The sequence below is a fragment of the Monomorium pharaonis genome, chromosome 4 (assembly GCF_013373865.1).
Source record: "Monomorium pharaonis isolate MP-MQ-018 chromosome 4, ASM1337386v2, whole genome shotgun sequence".
NCBI classification, from domain to species: domain Eukaryota; kingdom Metazoa; phylum Arthropoda; class Insecta; order Hymenoptera; family Formicidae; genus Monomorium; species Monomorium pharaonis.
The window spans coordinates 20,949,143-20,972,755 of record NC_050470.1 but is presented as its reverse complement, the minus strand read 5'-3'; the positions used below and the strand labels follow the sequence as shown (position 1 = coordinate 20,972,755).

General features: G+C 28.5%; 1 protein-coding gene across 5 annotated transcripts; it reads left to right on the top strand.

Annotated features, from left to right (window-relative positions):
• Nucleotides 1-667: 667 nt before the first annotated feature.
• LOC105831113 (LIM and senescent cell antigen-like-containing domain protein 1) lies at nucleotides 668-19,076 on the top strand. Of its 5 annotated transcripts, none has more exons than XM_036286177.1 (8): nucleotides 669-889; nucleotides 3,258-3,356; nucleotides 3,716-3,829; nucleotides 5,162-5,274; nucleotides 5,387-5,579; nucleotides 8,672-8,813; nucleotides 14,113-14,371; nucleotides 15,234-19,076. In XM_036286177.1, the coding sequence occupies exons 2-8, from the start codon at nucleotides 3,349-3,351 to the stop codon at nucleotides 15,434-15,436; spliced, it is 1,032 nt and encodes a 343-aa protein (XP_036142070.1). In that variant the 5' UTR covers nucleotides 669-889; nucleotides 3,258-3,348; the 3' UTR covers nucleotides 15,437-19,076. The 5 variants fall into 5 exon arrangements, with proteins under 5 accessions (XP_036142072.1, XP_036142074.1, XP_036142070.1 ...); XM_036286178.1 differs by having other exon boundaries at nucleotides 669-893; XM_036286176.1 differs by having other exon boundaries at nucleotides 669-1,008.
• The last annotated feature ends 4,537 nt before the right edge of the window (nucleotides 19,077-23,613 follow it).

Sequence of the window (23,613 nt, the reverse complement as noted above, 5' to 3'; positions counted from 1 at the left end):
AAGAAACTTTTAACGTAAGTTCTTAAGTTCTTACGTTAAGGATTTCTTTGTGCGTTGATTTAAGTTAAATTTTAAGTACAACTTAAGTTCATATGGAGTACTTAACGTAACGTAACGCGTTACGAAAGAGTTTGTGCGGTGGCCCTTGCGTTACGTTACGTTAAGTACTCCATACGAACCTAAGTTGTACTTAAAATTTAACTTAAATCAACGCACAAAGAAATCCTTAACGTAAGAACTTAAGAACTTACGTTAAAAGTTTCTTTGTGCGTTGATGTAAGTTTAATTTTAAGTACAAACTTAGGTTTATGGAGCACTTAACGTAACGTAACGTGTTACGAAAAAGCTTGTGCGGTGGCTCTAACGTGTTACGAAAAAGCTTGTGCGGTGGCCCTTAGTGAACCTCTGAGAAAAAGAGAGAGAGAGAGAAAGAGAGAGAGAGAGAGAGAGAGAGAGAGAGAGAGAGAGAGAGAGCGACAAACTGATCATGTCAATCATGTGACCGCGTGCTTAAAGCTGGTCACACACACTTTCCGTAGAACGTAACAGTAAGATTTCGACATGTTGGATTGGGCGACCGTAACAGTAAGCGACTAAATCAAGTACGTGATTGGTCAAAACCTTACTGTTACGTTCTACGGAAAGTGTGTGTGACCCGCTTTACGCTCGCATCAAATCAGAAGAGACGTGGTTTGCTACTCTCTCCCTCAGAGGCTCTCTACTTTGTACGTGTGTGAAGGGTGTGGCGCGGTGTGATGTAGAATGTGAATAGACTTCATGGGATACATGTAATACATGCCTCTTTCATAAAAGGTCATGCCACATTCGGTGAAATCGGATTGGTTATCTCGGCTTAAAATCTGGTAGAAATATGGCTGTGACAGTTGCAGTAGGTAGTGCTTTAACTCTATTACATTATTCCTTCATTTACTTATTAAATATTTACCTTTATTGCGATTTCTACTTTTGATTAATAGTTGATTGATTAAACAAAAATTGTAAAATTAGGTAATGATTAATATTTCAGAAATAAAGTTATAGTTTTAAAATAATAAAGTTCTATCAATTCAAAATTAATGTTCAATACAGTAAATGTATAGAAGTTAGTAAATTGTTGGCCATTATTAAAAGTGATAAAATTTACTACAGCCACGAAATAACTTAATCAACAATTTTTTAATGTTAAAAAATAATTTTTTAAATTCTGTAATATTATTTCTAACACCCTGTAACTATCCCGATAGGAAAAGATTTATAAAATTGTATGACAAAATATTGCAAAAGATTTATAATCCATCATTATGAGGGCATAGTTGAGAAAATAGATGTAGAAACATTAACTTTTTATAAAACATTAATAAATGTTTGCGCAATTAAATTTTGAAATATGTTGGCATAACAATAGTGATATGGCGAATCATCTTAACAGCATATTTGCAAAATTCAATTTAGAAATAAATTGCACAATAATTGAGAAAAATATTTCAGTCGTAACATATTTAAAACATTTAGAAATATAATTGTGCACAAAAGACTCAAATTATTCCTAAATTATGATACACAAATATTGAAACATGGAATGTTGTATGTTTCAATATTTGTGCATTATAATGTAGGAATGATTTAAGAGTTTCTGACCGCTATTACTATTAATGACATACTTAACTCTCCAATGAACGCAACTAATCGGACAAGAAAAAACACTAAAAATAACACTTAAAAAAATACTCAAGTTTAGTATAATTTGGGACAAGGGATAAACATTCAATTCAGTGTAAATACTCAACTTGAGTGTGTTCGCTCTTTAATTTACTTTTAATTAGAGTGTTATTACTCTCAACTTGAATGTTCGCCATCTAATTGAGTGTTAATTTCAATGTTAATCCTAAATTTAAGAATAACAAAGAAATTAACACTCGATTAGATGGCAAACATCCAAGTTGAAAGTAATACTCAAATTAATACTCAAAGCCAGCTGAACACTCTAGTTGAATGTTTATTTTAGATATTTGTTTTATGTCCATTTCTACCAATGCAGATTAATTTTAATTGGTTGAACTTGCTTTTTTTGCTTTTGTTTTTATTTAATATTTTCTAATCCAATGTTTGAGAGTGCACACTCAATATTAAGTGTATACCTTCAACCGATAGATGTTGAGTGTACATCCCCAACGTTTCAGTGTTCACACTTTATGTTGGAAGTATACACTCATTTATTGTGTGTTATATCCAAATGTTGAGAGTATACTTTTAAATATTCAGTATTTAAATTCAAACTTTAGTATGAACACTCACTCATTGGGTGTACACACTCAATGTTCGAGTATAAACACTCAATCTTTAGTGTAAATACTTAAGATTTGAGCGTATACATCTAAATTTGGGAGTAAACTCCCAAAATCGAGTATTAACACTCAATTTTGATTGTAAACTCTCAAAATTAGAGTGTTTTTCTCCTTTGCATTAGAATAAAAATAATAGTATATTATATTAGTATATTATATTAATTATTAAAATTTTTTCTTTGTAACCAAAGACTTTTTGAATTATGTTGTTATAGCAAATAAAGAGAGAATCCAAGAAAGAATAAAACAAAAGTACAAGTACAAATAAAGATTTATAAATAATTGAAATGGTGTAATAAGAAAATTGGAATGTTGATCTTTTTATAACTAAACTAGTATACTTTCTGTGCTATACTAGTATATTCTCTGTAATTAAAATAATGTGTAAATCTAAATTTTGTCAAAAAGGAGAAGTATAATTTGCAATTATGCCTTAAATTTTAAAATTATATCTATATGAATTATTTATAAATTTATTATGTTTACATAAGTCTTTCATGTATAATATAAGCAATGTAAATTATTATAAATAGGACTCAACATACAAGACTAAATCTAATGTATTTGAAGAAAATTATAAAATCACATAATGGCTGAATCACATTAGCAGCTGAGGTTGACATTAGCATTGGCCATTGCAATTGCTATTGCAGTTGCATTTTGACTAATTAAATTATGGCCAACGCTGTCTGTTTCTCCCTAATTGGTCAAAATGCAATGGCAATTGCAACAGTTAACACCAACGTCAACTGCTATTTTGATTTGGCCATAAGTAATGTTACTAAGTGCTAAGATCCTACCATTCCTTTGACTTTTTGTCCTTAATTATGTTAAACTTATTATTAAAAATATATTAATTTTGTATTATTCCTATTTGTCTTTATTATTTAATATTTTTTTATATTTTAATAGTAATCTTGTACAGCTGATTGAGCAAACACAAGACGAGTAGAAAGAAAAGGTGTTTTTTTAACATCAAATAATTGTCTTCCACCGTTAAAATATGCCAGGGTAAGCATCATCTTCTTCTTAAGAAGTGTTAATTTTCGCAAAAGTATATATAAAACAATTATACATATTTAAAACAGCTAATTAACAGAAAACTTTTGAAACAATATTGAAACATTATTTGAAAAATGGCAAGTCAATTTTACCAAAATTCAGATATAAAAGGATAATTTTCTTTAATGCTATATTAGTCAAGCATTCATTTCTTAAATATCAAATCTACAAAACTGTTATTCACATGAGAAATACTAAAAGAAATACTCAGCGATTGTTTTTTTTATATTTCTGTTATACTTGATAAAAATACATTCAATAAACACTTTGTAAAAATGTACACTAAGTTATATGTTTATATATTACAGGGTTACAGAGATGTCGTTGGATCATATGTTTTGTTCTCGATGCAGAGAAGGCTTTGTCGCGCATGAGAAAATCGTTAACTCACATGGTGAATTGTGGCATCCTCAATGTTTTGTGTAAGTATAGGCAGGATAAGAATTGTTGCTGAAGTTGTTAAAAATAAATTGCTGTTATTTTGTAATGAAAAGAGCAGAAATATACAATATTTAATGGAAATTGATCGATAAAAATGAAATAAAAGAATAAAATGATTTAAACATTGTACTGTAAAAGAAATCCGAAAGAATACGAACTTATATGAGATCAAAGTTGAAAAATAACTCGTTACTTATGGTAAAGTTACAGTTAGAGTTATTTTTTTTATCAGTAACTTAAACTTTGTTTCTTTTTTCTTTCCATAACTTAATTTAGTTACATTATTTTGCTAACTAAAAGTAACTAATTTAGCAGTAAGTAATTTTCTTTTATAGTTATCCTGTATTTTTAAATGTTACATCTATTATGTTTAACACAATAAAGTGAAAATTGTCTTTGAAAATAGCTATCTAATAAACATATCAAAGTTTGAAGCAGTCCAAAAGAAAATGTCAATATCTATGTTAGTATGTGCAAAATTACAACCAAAAGATTACTGAAATTAAGTAACTATAATATTTCGTAATAAAAATAGATAGAATGAAATAAATTAACTATTCTGTAAATTATGAGTTTATAAATATTATTTTTGAAAAATACAAAAATTTGGTTGAATGCATTGTTCAATGATAGATTTTTATATGATAGATTATAGACTTATTATACACATTTTCAGGAAAAAAATTATTAGAAATTTGAAGGCTTTAAAATTTCTTAGAAAGCATAGATTTTGATACTAAAAACAAAATAATCGAGATACCTATTTTTGAAAATTATATTTAATAGTTTTCAAAATACCTCAATTATTTTGAATACAGGTAAATGTATTCAAAAACTCTGAGTTATGTAATTAGGCGAGTTGTTGGTCGTTATTTATTCTTAATTCATCTCATTATAAGTATATTTTATACAAGACTGGGAAAATTATTTTGTAGAAGTAACTAGTTACAGTTTTTGTCTCTCAAAAAGCAACTAGTTACAAGTTGTTAATTCTGAAAATTAACACGTTATAATTATCGTTATTTAAAAAGTAACGAGTTGTTTCTTTTTCAGTCACATTTTTCTTAATTTTTTGCCATGTTTATACATTGCTATAAAAAAAAGAATTATATTTCTAACATATATAAATTATTTTACTTATTATATTAAATACTCGGTTATAATATTGTATTATTTTGTATAATAAATCATAATTTTAAGAACTTCAAAATAAAGTTTTAACTTTACTTTGAACTTCTTTGTTATTTTTCATAAAATTTTTTTGTGGCTTTTTAAGTCATGTAAGTTAATATTATGTCTAATATATTTGATAGGTGCGCACAATGCTTTCGACCATTTCCAGATGGAATCTTTTACGAATTTGAAGGCTACAAGTATTGCGAACATGACTTCCATGTTCTGTTTGCACCATGCTGTGGCAAGTGTGGTAAGCTAGACTTAAATATTGTTAATTGCTTAAATTATCATTATTAATTCTAGGATAGTTAAATGTGAGATAATATTTTAATGTATTTGACCGAGTTATTATCTTTACTTAGGTGAGTTTGTTATTGGCCGTGTGATTAAGGCGATGAATTCGAACTGGCATCCGCAATGCTTCCGCTGTGAAGAGTGTAATGGTGAATTGGCGGATGCGGGCTTCATCAAATGTCAAGGCAGAGCCTTGTGTCACACATGCAATGCCAATGTGAAAGCCGGTGTGCTTGGAAAACATATATGCCATCAATGCCAGTATGTTTTTATTATTGCAGTTGTTATTAAAAGTTGTATTTTTAGTATCATCGATAATACATTTTAAGAATTTTTTTTTTAAATAGGTAAATATTTTTCAAAATTATTTTTTGTCCTTTATTTATTACTTTTGAAGGTTATTTTCTGTTTAAAAAAAATGTAAACAATAATTTATTAACAATCCGGATTTTTTTTATCTCTGCATGATTTATCAGGAATCATGATTGAATTTCTGTCTCTCAGTAGATTTGGAACATTTGCGACTGTTATTGGAATTATTTTAATAACTTAATTTTTAGAAATTTATAAACATTTACAATGTAAAGTAAAAATTGAAACTTTTTTAACAAGTATATTTAAAAATAAAAGTTCTGATTCTGACGGTAGCTGCAAGTTATTCTTGTGATTAAAGTCACATTTGAATTTTTAACCCTCCACTTAAATATGTTTTAGTACTCATAATTTGCACACGTGGATCTGCTATGTTCAATATTTTTTTTCATAAAATATTTTTAAACGAAAAAATTTACCTGTTAATATTGTAATAAAATTTACAGTTATTTTGATAAACATTGTTTATTGAATATTTTAGTTTTAATAAATTTTAAAGCGTGTAACGAACTTTATACTAGTATTCTATTTTTTTACAATAACTAAATAAGAAAGCGACGATTTATCAAAATCTTTGAAGGAGATATTATTTTGATCAAAATAACATTTTCTATTAATAATTAGTAAAATTCTTATTTATAAAAAAAGTCACACGTGAATTTAATATATCCGTGTGAGACTTTATTTAGCACTGTATTTGTTTTTTCTAATAGGAAAATCTCTAGAACTTTAAATTCCTCCTATCATCTACTTTTTTGGAGAGGAGAGTGAGGCAAGCTAGCTAGACAAGCAGCTTCAATTAGTAATTGTTATTTTTATCTCTAACTTCGTATGTTCAAGTAAGAGAGTTAATTTTCTAGTCCATTGAAAGATCTGGAATTACAGTCACCAATAAAACACCCAGAGATCAGTGGAATTATTGATAATTTTATTCATATTTTAAAAACTAGGACATTAATTTTTAAACAATTGTAAATAAAAAATTAAGACCCGTTTCTATCGACATAGACTAACTTTAATCTCAGTATATTCTTTATCTTTTTTTAAATTTTAGAACTAGAATAAAATAACAAGTAAGTTAAATCGAGATTAAAGTTAATCTACGTTGGTAGGAATGAGTCAAAGACAAAAATTTTGGGAAATATTTAATTACTTTTCTAAAAGTTAATAAAAACTTTTTAAAACATAAGTGGTATTTTACTAAATAATAATAAATGAAATGATAATCTAAATAATATAACTAAGCTAAGAAGAAAGCAATTTTTCCGATTTTGGTATCTAATAATATAATGTAAGTTTTTACAATTTTCTATTCATGTAAATTGTGCGTCGATTATTTCGATTGATCTTGAAAGTTCTAAACTGGAATACAGAGAAATTTAGATTCAAATCTTGATATTGTGCGTGCGTGTATGTTGTGTGATACCCCTTACGGAAAAAACACTACTAATAACACTTAAAAAAATACTCAAGTTGAGTATAATTTGGGACAAGGAATAAACACTCAATTCAGTGTAAACGCTCATCTTGGGTGTTTGTTCTTTAATTTACTTTTAATTAGAGTGTTACTTTTAACTTGGATGATCGCCATCTAATCAAGTGTCAATTTTAATGTTAATCCTAAATTTGAGAAGAATAACACTAAAATTAACACTCAATTAGATGGCAAACATCCAAGTTGAAAGTAATACTCAAATTATAATAAAATACTCAAAGCCAGCTGAACACTCTAATTGAATGTTTATTTTAGATATTCGTCTTATGCTCATTTTTACCAATGTAGATTAACTTTAATCTTGGTTAAACTTGCTTTTTTTGCTTTTGTTTTTATTTAATATTTCCTAATCAAATGTTTGAGAGTGCACACTCAATATTAAGTGTATACCTTCAACCGATAGATATTGAGTGTACATCCCCAACGTTTCAGTGTTCACATTTTATGTTGGAAGTATACACTCATTTATTGAGTGTCATACTCAAGTGTTGAAAGTATATTTTTAAATATTCAGTATTTAAACCTAAACTTTAGTATGAACACTCAGTCATTGGGTATACACACTCAATGTTCGAGTATAAACACTCAATCTTTAGTGTAAATACTCAAAATTTGAGCGTATACACCTGAATTTGAGAGTAAACTCTCAAAATCGAGTATTAACACTCAATTTTGAGTGTAAACTCTTAAAATTAGAGTGTTTTTTCCGTAAGGGACTTATAGCAATACATTTTTTTACAGTACATTTTTTAAGGTGTTTATTTGTATTAATCTAGCTTTAGTTTAGAATGGTGTTTTAAAATCGATAATAAGCGGCAAACAGTGTGCATGAACTAGAAATTATGAAAATTCCCACAAATATTATTAGGCATCAAGATTCGCCTTAATAAAAAAATGGAATTTTTTTTCTTATTAAAATGTCTAAAATAATTCTTTTAGAGATAAATTATTTTAAACTTTATGTAGAAAATGATATATATATATATATATATATATATATATATATATATATATATACTATATATAACAGCACTTAATTTAAAAAATATCACTTTCTACATATAGTTTAAAACAATTTATCTCTAAAAGAATTATTTTAGACATTTTAATAAGCGAAAAAAATTCCATTTCTTATCAAGGCGAATCTTGATGCCTAATAATATTTGTGGGAATTTTCACAATTTCTAGTTCATGCAAACTGTTTGCCGATTATTATTGATTTATTTTATATATATATATATATATATATAATTATTTATTTATTTATTATATATCTATATTTATTTATAATAAATATATAATAATAAATATATATATATATATTTTTTTTTTATATTATATATCATGATAAAAAGGTATTTTTTAGAATTTCTAAGAATTATTCTAAAGCATCTAGAAGTTAAATTATAATTTATGTAATACAAGAATACTTGTCTTAAAGTCTTAATTGATATCGAATATTTAGATAATTTTCGAAATTTTCCAGTGGAGTAATTGATGATAAACCTTTACGGTTCCGCGGTGAACTCTATCATCCATATCATTTCAATTGTACAACTTGTGGTGTGGAACTCAATTCCGATGCCAGGGAAGTTCGCTCTCGACCTGGTTATGCTGCTAACGAAATGGTATGATTTTTTATATTATATAGATCAGATATGATTATTTAAACTTAAGATTTTATAAAAAATTATATTTAAAAAATAATGCCAATATACTGCAGGTCAAAAATTTGAAAACACTTGGGATTTTGTTGCATTTTATGAAAAGTTTTTTCTTTCAATTTTAATCCTTTAGTTTCAAAGTTAAAAAATTTATAAAAATAAATTTTAGTAAATAATAAATAAATTTGATATATATTGTAAAAATTATTGTACTAATTTTTTTAAAAAGCAAGTAAAACTTAAAAAAACTTAAAATACTTTTGTGTGAAATTTTATTCACTAATGCTTGATTGTTAAGCTTTACAGTAACACAAAGGCATTGAAAAAATACCACTTTTAGAGTTTATGTATGTAATTGAAAAGGACAAAATGTCTTACAGATAAAATTAAAACATTTAAAACTGTAATCAAAGTACGCACAAAAATAAAGAGAAAATGCATTTTATGTTAACAATAAAAAAAATTTTATTAATTTTTAAATGTTAATTTTTTGTTATTAATATGAAATTCCCCTTTATTCTCTTTACTTGCAACTTCAAATTTCTTAATTCTGAAAATCGATATCCTTTTGCAACACGAAAGTAACACGAAAAGAATGACAATAGATTATAATATTTGTGCAACTAGTGCGGTGAGAGGCATACGGTAACATATATGAATTATCACAGAATTATCAATGCTTAGTTGCTTTCGCATCTAGCCTTAGCTTATTTATCAATTTGTGTCACTCAAAGACATCAGATCGCGTCATAGCAAAATTGCATAAAAGAAGTTGATATGTGGTGATACAATTAATATTAAGGATGAATTCCTAAATCTGAATATCTTTATAACCCGAAAATGATAGCAAATTCACATCTCTAAAGAGCGTTTAAATTGTGAAAGTGACTGCAGAGAATCTTTTGCCACAAAAGTCAAAGAAAAAATATTTGAATATATACAAAAGTAAATAAAAAATTTTTTTATTTATTAATTACTTTTATTTAAACATTTTTTTATTTGACTCCGTTCCCTCGCAAATCCTTCGCCTTCTGCTCTGAACTTGTTCCGCCACTTTCTATGCACTTGTGTTACAAAAAATAGTATGTGCAACTTATTTGATTTGGCTACTGCCCACTGGTGTGGGTGAACGCATTCGTCCTCGGCTCGTCCATTTACCGCATTTGTAGGCAATAACCGACTTTCTATGCTTATTACACAATGTATACTATTTTCATTTTTTACATAAACTTGACCTTCAATCCTTGCATTTTTGTACGTAATTCTTGCTGCTTTCCATTTATCTGAAAGTGAGACTGAGTCATTCAATAATGAATATTTTATACTCAGATAGTGACGTCATTACTCAGTAATTTTTAAAAACATGTAAGTGATCACGTTTATTTTAATAACAAAATTATTTCAATATATAACCTTACTTCTAAAGTGAGTATGCGAGACTCAGTAAAGCACACGGTCTTGAAATTGCTCAGATTGTAGGAAAAAACTCGGTTGAATCTCACTTTTGAGAATGCAAAAAGAACGTGCATTTAACTGAGTTATGACGTCATAAGTGAGAATTACCTGAGTTTTGATGTAAATGGAAAGCAGCATCTATAATTCTTTAATTCTGTAATAGAATTTTGAATTCTATAAAGCCAATTAAAAATATAGGGTAGATGTCCCAATTACTGCCAGTGTCCCAATAACTGCCATTTTATTTATTGTACTTGGAAAAAATAAATTTGTAAATAAACGTGTTAAACAAAAAATTTATTATTAAATTAATACTTTAATTTATAGAAAAACAAACAAATAAAACATATTTGTTTAGACTTAATATTTAAAAATTAATGTTAATTTGGTTTTATATTAAAAGTGCGATTACGTAAGTAAGAGGCGATGCAAAAGTCATATTAAAGAAAGGGCACTAATTTTATTATATAACCTACATTGATCACACACATGTAAAATAAATTAATGAGATATATAAGAATCATTTTAATGAAATAATGTATGAAATAGGTGATATTTTATCTTAAATTATAATTAATGCTGACAGTAATAGGGACAATATTTTTTGGTTTGCCCGTTAAACTGCCGTCAGTGTTCGGGACAAGAAACGTGTTACGTATAACTGACATCTACGAGACTCTATGAAAGGGACTGACAGTTATCTGGTCACAGTGAAAAAGACTGGCAGTTATTGGGTGTCAGTAATACGAAAGCGGCTGTCAATCATGGGGACATTGCAGATTTCTGTATATTTTTACTTATTATTAATCGAGTATTTATATTTAATGCATAATAATTTTTTTTATGATAATAGAGTTATTAAGTAATATTATGATTAAAAGTGAAACATTTTTTTAGCTTCAGCAATGCCCAAAATGGTTTAATAAAGTTCGGCTATAAGCTTAAGGTGGCAGTAATTGGGACATCTACCCTAGTTAAAATAAAAAATGTCAATAAAACAGGCGGCTTTAGACTGGTATTCATAGTCAAGTCTTATAAGGCATAGCAGGATAAGCATGTGTGTGCTGTCGAGTGAGTCCCAGATGCGCACAGTAATAAACGGACACAGTAATAAACGGACACAGTAATAAACGGACACAGTAACAAACGGACACAGTAACAAACGGACACAGTAACAAACGGACACAGTAACAAACGAACACAGTGACAAACGGACACAGTAACAAACGGACACAGTAATAAACGGACACAGACCAAATGCGTACACTGCACATGCGCACGGACCAAATACACACACGGAAAGTCGCAAACCCATGTGATGCAGTGAATGCTTTGCACGCACGCACGCACACACATACACACGGGGGGGTGCAAGGGGGACCTTCAGCCCCCCTCCCGCACCCACCCCGTCCAAGTCGCTAACCTATGTGGACTTTACTCTGCTTGCAATGTACATGGATTGCATTTGGTCCGTGCGCATGTGCAGTGTGCGCATTTGGTCTGTGCCCGTTTGGTACTGTATCCGTTTATTACTGTGTCCGTTTATTACTGTGTCCGTTTATTACTGTGTCCGTTTGTTATTGTGTCCGTTTCGCACTGTGTCCATTTGTTACTGTGTCCATTTATTATTGTGTCCGTTTGGTCTGTGTCCGTTTGTTACTGTGTCCGTTTCACTCAGCCTGCTGTGTCCGTTTATTATTGTGCGCTCCCGTGCTGTCCCCGCACGGATTTGATTGAGATTTTTACCAAAAGTTGGCATTAATGTGAGATTAAATTTTCTTAAGTATTATATCTAAAAAATAATTTTTATGAGAGTTATGGGGAAAAGAATAAAAATTGAAAAAAAATTTTTTCTCGAAAATGGCTGAACCAATTTTGATTTAAAAAAATACATATTATAGGTTTCAATCTCACAATGTTATAAAAAAATTATGGAATTTTTTTTTAAATACGAGTAAAAAAATTGTCAAAATTTTTTTGAATTTTTAAAAATGAGATCTAGATGGGGTACTATCACCATTTTTTATAGAAAAAATCTGTGACTTCTCTAGTATGACATACACTGGCGCAAAAAAAACGAGACAAAAATTTTGACCAAATTTTTAAGCAATCTTCAAAATAATACAAGTTTGTGAAAAATCATCCAAATTAAACGTGCTTTTTTTAAATTAAAGAGCAGAAGCTCTACTTTGAGAATCCCTAGGCAAAAGTTTGATTAAGTGTGAACCTTTTGTATTGCATTAAAACTAAATATGTTTTTTTTTTTAAATAAAAATTTGAAAAAAATAAAAGTTTGTTATCATTTTCACATGTTTTTCGTTAAAATCTTACTAATATTAATCCAGATTCTTAAAGTTTATTGTTTTCTAAGCAATTTTAAAAAAACATGTCGATACGATGTTTTTTGTTGATTGCACATGAGTTTGAAATTTGCACTGCATTGTAGGGTATTTTAGCGAATAAATACGGTATTTTTTGAATATCATAAATTTTGAGTATCAATATGATATTGCACATTAATTTTATTCGTGTTTAACTCAATCATACCGCCATCAGAGTGACCCGATGTGCACCACGTGGAGGTTGACTGTCGGATTTTGCTCATCATGTGATCATGTGATATTTTATTATTTATATACATATATACATAATGTATACGTATATATTATTAAATATATATACAGGGTGATTGGCAATAAATGTTTAAACTCTATAAAAAAATGAAAAGCATCGAGATAAGTACAACGAACGGGAAACAATCAGAATCGACTACATAAAGTTTATACATAATGTATATACAAGGTAATTGAGGCCCACGATGTCCGTCCACTGCGCCTTTATTTGCACATCTTAGCAATTTTTTCTCAAAACTATGTATAGTCAATTCTGATTGTTTCCTGTTCGTTGTACTTATCTCGATGCTTTCCATTTTTTATAAGGTTTGTATGTTTATAGTCAATCACCCTGTATATATATTTAATAATACATATGTATACATTATGTATATATGTATATAAAGAATAAAAAAAATATATATATTTATTTATGTTTATATATGTAGTATCCTTCTGATCACTTTAAAACTTAAATGTCATACTAGTCAGTAAATTTTTTCTACAAAAAATGGTCATAGTAACCCATCTGGATTCCATAGAAAAAAATACAAACAAATTTTGACAATTCTTTTGACCTATATTTAAAAAAAAAATTCCGTAATTTTTTATAACATTGTGGGATTGAAACCCATAATATATATTTTTTATCAAAATCGGTTTAGCCGTTTTTAAGAACAAATTTTTTTTCGATTTTTCTTCTTTTCTCTATAACTCCCATAAAAATTAATTTTCAGATATAATACTTGAGGAAATTTAATCTCACATTAATGCCAACTTTTTGTGAAAATCTCAATCAAATCTGTGCGGGGGCAGCACACACATGCTTATCCTGCTATGTTCTTTAACATCATCTTAAGAATTGTTTTAAGATGCCATCAGCCAATCACAGAGCAGTATTAGCATCTTAAGATATTATTTGAGACGATCTTGAAATAGGATCCTTTTCTCCTATGATTCTTTATGATTTAACTGAGATATTTATCTTTTTGTGAAGTGTAAGAAAATCACAAACGTTTTCAACTGTAGTGTATATTTAGTGAACAAAATATAACCGTTTAAGCATAATTTTAACAATAAATTTTAAATCTTCAAAATTAATATATGATTATTATTTACTTCGTATTTGTAACTATTTTAAATTCGTAATTACAAAAATGTTTTTACAGTGTAATAACAAATTTTATGTTATATAGAACGAATTGTATTGTTTGCGGTGTCACGATAAAATGGGAATCCCGATTTGCGGCGCCTGTCGGCGCCCCATTGAAGAGCGCGTGGTAACGGCGCTCGGCAAACATTGGCACGTAGAGCATTTCGTATGTGCTAAATGCGAAAAACCCTTCTTAGGTCATCGCCATTATGAGAAAAAAGGTCTCGCTTATTGCGAAACTCATTATCATCAATTATTTGGGAATCTCTGCTTCGTCTGTAATCAAGTTATTTCTGGTGATGGTATGTACTTGTATATTATTCCAGATTTACTGAAAAAAATTGTTTATACGAATGTTATATGAATATTTTTTTAACTTATTAGTGATATTACAAGTTAATTACAATCTATAGATTTGGTTTCTAAAACAAGGACTTGTCTTTTTATTTTTTTTTTTCAATTTTTTATTTTCTTTCTTTATACATAGATTTTCAGATTAAAAAATGAAAGGAAGTCACACGGCTTTTCCTCCATTTATACCTTTTAAAGGAGCTCTAAGTAATGAGCAAAATTTAAGCAATAAAAATAATTTGTTATTCAAAAATATTTGTTTTTTAATATTAATAAATATTAATGTGTAAAAAATTGAAAAAAAAATTTGTAATAAGTTCTTTTAGCTCTTAAGATGCCTATAATATTATTAAATTTGATAATCAAATTAATTTTAGATATTTTTAACTTCAATTTATGATTGCGTTTTAAGTTCGATAACTATATCATAATATAATAGCAAGCATTGTTGTTGTCATATTTTGATTAGTATAACATTATTATGGAAAGAATTGTTGTAATTCATAAACATTTGATTCACATAAAAATAATGATAAAACTAATTTTTTTTATTTCAAAATGTTTTTTTTAACTTCTTTTTTATGAATATTTTCCCAAAATTCTTACATTTTATTTGCGATTACTAAAATCTTTAAAACTCTTATTTCCATAAGAATCAATTCTTAACATTCTTTCTCTATTAATGTCTCGAACTTTTCGAATTTTTAATATTTCTGACCTTTTATTGCAATTTCTTTGGAATGTCAAAAGCAAAAAAATTATACGAATTTTTTAAGAGTATTGTTAATCTAATATAATACTTGTCTTTCCTAGTTTTTACGGCGTTAAACAAGGCATGGTGCGTCCATCACTTTGCGTGTGCATTCTGCGATCAGAAGATGAATCAGAAGACAAAATTTTTCGAATTTGATCTAAAGCCTGCGTGCAAGAAGTGTTATGACAAATTTCCGCAAGAATTAAAAAAACGAATGCGACGTATGTACGATCTGAATCCTAAGAGGATTCCATCAGCATAAATGCAAAGATCCGGATTTTTCCTTATAAATCTTTCAAAAAGGATTTCAAAAAGGACATAATTAATACTCATTCACGCTTGTAGTGCCTTATATCTGCCTTATATCTGTCTTAACGTTAATTAAAAGAAAAAGTATAATTTGCTCCGTTGTAAACTCTATAAAGTTTACTAAAGCTACTTTTTGGAAGCTGCAAGTACTTTGATATAATTAATTTATAACTACTTTTTAATAACATAACTTGGGATTCTAAGCTATCTCTCTTCGTTTAAAATATTAGGTACTGAATTTAATTTTCGACTTTTCTGATTAAAAACGCATTTGTCTTAATGACAAAATGAATACATCAATCAAAATGTATTTTTATTATTTTCTAAGATTTTTTCTTCTTTTTTTTCGGTAAAAGTTGAATTCTGCGTTGATATAACTTTTTATTTTTTGAACCGAACTAGTCATTAACCCATTTTTACACATTTTAAAAATTAAAGAAGTGTATATGAAGAACGTATTGCACCAAATCAAGTGATAATCTGATGAGGCCAGGTCTGGAGAATAGATTGAGTGCAGGAAAATTTTCTTTGAGAAATAATTGAGAAATCTTATTATCATCAGTGAGAGAGAGAGAGAGAGAGGGGGGGGAGGGAGAGAGAGAGAGAGAGAGAGAGAGAGAGAGAGAGAGAGAGAGAGAGAGAGAGAGAGAGATGTCAGGCTTTTTCAGTGCTTATTGAATGGTTCTGGCAACATTATCTGAGCATTGTTGTACGAAAGAATGATTTTTCGTTAATGACTGACAATTGATGACCTTTTTTGTATCAATTCTTCAAATGTTCTAATTGTTAGTTCTAATTGTAGTCAGCTGTTAAATTTAATCTTATGGTACATTTTTTGCCTTTTTTAATTTTAACCTTGTTGTTTTTCATGATAAAATCACTACTTTTAAATTGTTGAAACTATTCTTTACAAATTGTTTTTAGTGGAGTGGCATCATAAGCTCCACTGAGCAATCAATGAATTTCACTTAAATTTTTTTTCAAATAATGAAGAAGCATGTGTCATTTTTGGAGGAGGAAAGAAGAGTTTAACCCTTACCGAGTACACTTCAGTGGAATTTCATAACTGATACACTGGGATCTGTTGAGACTTCAATAGATCCCAAAAATGTTTATTGCAAAAAAGATATTGACATTAATGACTTGAAAAATTACAGATTATCTTTCAAACATCTTACTTTGAGACAAAATACTTTTCTTAAGTTAAACATTGATTTTGAAGATGTGAAAAAATTTCCCGAAGAAAAAAAGAGCAAAAAATCACTTATTTTGCTAAGAAAAAATCATAACTCATACAATTTTCAATATTTTAAGCTAAAAATTTAACTTGTAAGTTTCAAGATATGACTTGAAAAAAAACAGTAGAATAGTACGCATTCCAAAAAAGGTATTAATTCTGGTAATGGAAGTAATTAATTTTAGAGAAAAGGTAATAATCAATTTTCACAAAATACAATGATTTACTTTCAAAATAATTCAATTTTCTTTTGTATTTTTCTCACAAAAAACCTTCGCATTATCCTGTTCGAGTTTTTGTTAAACTATTTCAAAAAAGATCCTGGTAACACAGGAAAATCGTCTATAAATACTTTATAAAAAAATTTAAATCACTTTTTGTAATACACTTACCTTTAGTTGAAAATAATAGAATAAAATCACAAAAAAATTCAAAAAACAATATTCCGAATCACAAACGGTACACTGGGGTCTCTCTTAACCCCAAGACTCGAAACCTCTCGAATGTCACTGGTGCTTAGTGAGTGGCATTTCCGAGCTGAGAATGAAAGAAGATATGCCAAACTAATACTAAATAGCATGCCAAGTACGATTTTCGTGAATTTTTTATAGTTAATTAAACCAGAATTCAGTTAGAGTCAGATTAACCCACAATACTGGATAAGGGTTAATATATCTTATCTGCGATTAGACACGTTTATCTCTGTTCTCTATAACCTAGTTTACACCGAGCACTTGGTACGCGTATCAAGTAGTGAATTTAAGCTGATCAGCCAATGATTAAACACATTCACTAGTTATTTACTATTTGATACGCGTACCAAGTGCTCAGTGTAAACTAGGTCTATAAGATTTTAGTTAGATCTTAACTTTATATTATTCTCCTGTGTTGAATATATGTATATGTTGTGTGTATGTGTGTATATACATATATGGTCATTTTTACTCTTTATTTCATTACATGACGCAATTAAAATATAGCTAACTCCTTTGTACCCGCAACCATCAAAAAAACTTTATCATGTTCCATTTTCTATCAAATAAAATGAATCGTTATACACTGTAAATTTTATTGAGAAATGTCAAGCTTTCTTTTTAGCTTTTCAAAGTCACAATATTCGTTGCCATGGTTATCTGTTTGTGAGAGTCGGAAATTAAGTTCTTTGTATCTTTTTCAATTTAATACCCATTATCTTTAATTTGGTATTTATAAATTGGGGAAAGTGCAATAGTTATACACTGCGTGCGTGCGTGCGTGTGTGCGTGCGTTCGTGCGTGCGTGCGTGCGTGTGAAACGTAACATTAGTTTATATATACATATAGTTTACAAACGCGCGCGCGTATATGTGTCTCAAGTAATTAACTTAACATTGTATAATATATATAATGCATATTAGTTTTCAAACTTGTTCAGATTACTGCCAATAATATATAAATTTTGGTATATAAAATAATAATTTTTATTACAAACATATGTAGTAACAATCATTATGAATGTTTAATTAAACAAATGATTTATATTTAACTGTATTTTACGGAGCCTTAATTATGTATTTTTTAATTGTAATATATTTTAATTAAAATGGAGTTTTTCAGAAGTAGTTATAAGATAAATAATAAGTGATTAAATTACTTAAAACGATTAAATTACTAACAACAAAAAGTACATAATAAAAACAGCATTTAAAGGAAGTAATGATGTTTTATTTACAAATCAAGGCATTAATTTTATATTCACACACGTGCTTCTTGTCCTCTACTCTCACTCATATGTTAAAATCTTTAACCCGTTTAAGGTCATAAAAATATGAAAAAGGCTCTTTCCACAAGTTTTACTTTGTTTTTCTTCATTGAGTTACCTTCAATTGTCTCATATGCCAAATGTACTTTACACCGATGGTATCGCGTCGAGGAGATCCTTACACTCACAGTTCCATTTAATCTTAGAATACTAATAATACGTAATAAAAAAAATAGCATTTAAATTTAATAATTTTTCTTTTCCTTTTTCTTATTTATTAAAAAATAGCATGGTTTATTTGTAATAAGTTTATTTTTCTCGAGTTTTTTTAAGAAAAAATTCTCAACATACGTAAATTTAACGTATGATTAGTGTTAATGTCTTAAAAATATAATTATTAGTATTTTAAGATTAACACTGCGACCTGCGTTTGGCGCTAAATGTGGTCAATTGATCCTGAACTTTAAAGCGGCATAATAATCGATTTGGTTATATATATAGTTCGATGACGTCAGAGAGACAAGAGAATCTACAGAAATTCTTTCATAGTGACCTGTACTCTTATAAAAGCATATAAAATCATGACAATCTGACAAGCAAGATTTAAGAAGTAAAATAAAAAATTATAAAATAGAGAAATTAAAGATAAAAATAAACTATTACATTTTATGTAACATTTAAAATACTTATAGGATTTCGAAGGCGAAGTTTCTTGATATGAAAAAAGTTTCTTCTCTCATAGGATAGTTTCGAAGTCTTATTAATATAATCATGTTAGTTTCTTTCTTGCTTGCTTGAACGACATTCGGAAGCGGTAAAAAATATTCCAGGTATTAGCATTTAAGATTTTTGAAAATCTAATAAAAGACTTCGAATATTTTTTTAATCTATGCGACGGATTTCATAAATTTTTATAAACTTATTGTACGTATTAAATTATTTTTGGTTAAAATTTTGTTATAAATATATCTTTATTAAGTTTAAAGTTATCAAACATTTAAGCAAGTTTCAACCTTTTACAAAAAAGTTGCATAATATTTCAGTTCTGGACAATACAAAAAGTAGAAATTCCAATATTTATTTTTGCTATATTAAAGATCAATTTTTACGTGAGAAAACTTAAGCCTTCGGCACACGATACGATTTTTCATACTACACATACGAGGCATCTTACATGTCCTGATTGGTTCGGATGATTGTCACCAATCGTAAGTCGTAAGCCAATGAGGATACATAGTAAGACGCCTCGTATGCGATCTAGCATGAAAAATCGTATCGTGTGCCGAAGGCTTTACTTTTGATTTAACTAAAATACTACTTCTATTTTTCTTATATTAACACTATTCCGAGTAGAAATTTACTCATAATTTAATAAAAACTTTTCGTATTTTATGTTTATAAATCTATTATATTTTCTTTATAAGTTGCAAAATGTTAGAATAACTGAACTATAACTGAACATTACATTACACTAATGTAAACAAAATTTTATTAAATATTACTTTATAACATTCCCAGATAGCCAAATGTCTTGATGTTGCAGTTATGTTGCCAACAATCGTGCAGTAACTAATTTGGACAAACTCGGAACAAGGTGAGACAGCATTATGTCTGTTAGGTTGAATTCTATTTTTAACAATGGCAAATTGATAGCAACATGTCAGCATTAATTTGTTGTTGCTATGTTGCTGTTATATTGCAAACAATATAATGTATTATTATTGCTGACCGTTTCCTTCTTTAAATCGTCAATTGATTGCATGTATAAGTAATCATGGTGCTGAATTCGTAATGTTTTATTTCGATGTCAACAAATGTATAGCAAATCTATAACGACACATGCAATGCATTAGTTTGCTCAAAATGCTACATCACGCTTGGTTGTCTGGGTAAACTAGCAAAATTATAATAATAAAAACTGTACCACTTTAATTTAGATAAAAATTCGTACATAATAACACTTTAGAGTTAAATGCAATTTTAATATAATGATTCAATATTTAATCTATTGATTAGAAAGGAATAAAGTATCATTAGCTCTTCATTCAACGCATTAAATTCTTATCAAAGTTCTATTTTTTTATAAGTAAAAAAAAAATTTGGGGGGTTATGTTGTAGCAAAATGAGCGATATATAATAAATCTACAAAAATCGATAAAAATCCGTTCCAAAAATAGATTTAAAAAAATCCTTGAAAAAATAATCTCCTTTATTAAATTTTTTAAACTAAAAAACTCCTTTATATTTAAAATCAATTATTCTATGTATACTATTTAATCTGTATACTCTATTTTCAAATAAACTAATAAATATTATATAAAAAGTTTCTTCAAACTTGTTTTTCCGTATTATTACAGTAAAGAATAAAAATCCAGAAGGCATCGAGATTTTGTAGATATCTAAGATATCTGAAAGTATCTTAAAAATATCTGATTAAAAGAATGGTATTTCTACAGCCTTAGCTATAAGTATAAAGCACTCTCAACTTTTTTCAAAAAAGGTGATAATAAAAAGCAAAAGAGGATTAACAAAATATTTAAATTGTTTTAAAAATATATATTACTTTTTAATGAAATTGTTTTTAAATATATTTTTTGTTAGATATAAAATGTTTGCTGGCATATTTCAATTTATGTATAATGGTTTTTTTACATATGGCCAAGACTGTAGATAAACTATTGGACAAAATTAAAGGAACAAAAGTTTGAAATAACGCCAAGTTAGTAAAAGTTGAATAAACAATCTGAATTTTTTATATAATGTAGCCCGATGTGTTGACTTGACACTTGCAAAGTCTCCCCGATGTGGGTCCAATAGTTTCAGAGTTACGCCCCTCGAAGCAATCATCTGTCAAAAACAAAAGTTGCAAGGTTGCAATTTGAAAGGTACAAGGCAATCTAATACGGAAAATGACTCGAAAAAAATCATAAATGTGCTGAACCGCACTCGTAGAGGTCTCTAGTACTTCTCCCTGGCCACACACGAAACCCCTTTCAACTTCTACCTGCCACCCCTTTGGTTGGACAGTGAGTCGTGGTTACGCTAGCCTACCCGGTTGCTTCACGACATTCGACTTGCATTTGAGACAATAAAATTCTTGTTTTCTCTTTAGCCATCTTGTTTCCGAATTTTTCTTCCGTTTTCCGCATTGCCCTGCACCTTCTAAACTGCAACAATGCAACTTTTTGACAAAGGGTTGCTTCTAGGGGTGTAACTCCGAAACTACTGAACCCACAGCGGGGAGACCTCGCAGAGGTCAAGTCAACACTTCGGGCTACATCATATCAAAAATTCACTTTTTTGCTTAATTTTTACAAACTTAGCGCTATTTCAAACTTTTGTTGCTCTAATTTCAGTAGTTTATCTAAAAATTTTCTAAATATTTCGTTGAAAATATCTTTATATAGAATTTAAAAAAAATAAACGTGTAAAAGATATCTTTAAGATCTCTTTAATCACATAAAATGTCTTTGATTTCTGCAAGATATCCTCAAGACATCTCCAGATATCTGAAAGATATCTCAAAATATATTTTAAATTTTTATGATTGTACATGCTTTTGTAAGATTGTCTCGGTAGATTTCCTTTCAAACAGATAAAGCCGCTATCGTGCTGTCTTAATTGGCGATACAAAGATTACAATCAACGCGATCGATGACTGATCGCATTTAGCGCTAGATGTGCAGTGCAAATAACTCTTTATTTTGCAAACAAGCCCGCATCCGCAATTGCGAGTAATCACTGAATAACGGCATTGAGAAAAAATTAAACTAAATTTTTTTAACTTAATTTTTTTGTTCAAGAATTTATATATTTAACTTGAATACATAAAACTTCAGTATATTTTTAATTTATATATAATTTTTCAATTTGATATAATTTTTCCAGTTCAAATATACGTGTATTTAAGTTAAATACATAAATATACTTATTTAAAACGTAGGTATTTTGTGTATTTAAATAACATGTGAACTACATATGTGAATTACTTAAATATATCATGTGAATACTTGAAATGTGAAAAAGTTTAAATACATTTAAAATTTTCAAAAATTATGTTTTTCTCGGTGTGATCATCTGCTGATTTTATGATTCTAATTGTCCGATACAAAAACACGAGATCCAATATGAATAATCACATGTATGAAGCTGAAGTGTGAATAACCACATTTAGCGCTAATTACGCAATGTAAATACGTGCCAGTAATTTCGAAAAGTATGTATTCATATTTCCGTGCAGAGTTACACATCCCAATGCGACTATCCGATTTCTACAAGTTTTCAATTCAGAGAGGGAGAAAAGATATATACAACTATATGCGCATGTATATAATAAGATTCTATTTTGGGACATAATCAGATAGCCGCATTTTGTGCCGAAGCGTCGTCTGCACGAACACAGAACCATGCTACTTTATTGCAATGAAAGATAACGAAAGCCTTCAACGGGTTAACAAAAAGTACCTTTATACAATTTGCGCAATGATAATAATAATAATACAATTGTTCCTAATTTTACAAGGCGCGCAAAAGCCGCGCGCTCTCGTTTTTTTAGTTCCTTTTTATTTCGCGTTTTTCTTTTGTTAAGAAATTTGTTTTCTGATTTCCGTAGGTATATAAAAAGAGCTCAACTTGAATCAATGCAGTGGCCGTCGCTCGGCGAAAGCCTCGAACGCTATTATTTTTTCTTTTTATACACAATGCACACATATGCATACAATACATACTACGTACACACATCATACATACACATACATACGCACATTTTCTATTTTTGCCGTTTTTGGATGTATATATCTGTGTGTGTGTGTGTGTGTGTGTTTGTATGTGTGTGTAAGTGTATACATTCAACCATTTTTTTAAGTTATTAAAAAAGTTTCATTTTATTTATAAAGATCTGTATGATTTAAACAAAATTATTTTTTAATGGAATAAAAGTATAACGAAATGATGATATAAATAATTTTTTAATTGCAATTTCTTCAAAGTGAAGCAAAACGAGCAAATTTCTAAAGATTTTTTTCTTAGTTTATCAATTCTTTTTACACGCTCCCGAAGTATTAACGTTTAAATTAAGCACATGTATAAATCTTCTTAAACAAAATAACTTTTCAAAAATGTGTGATATTCTATTACTTCAAAAAAATATATAT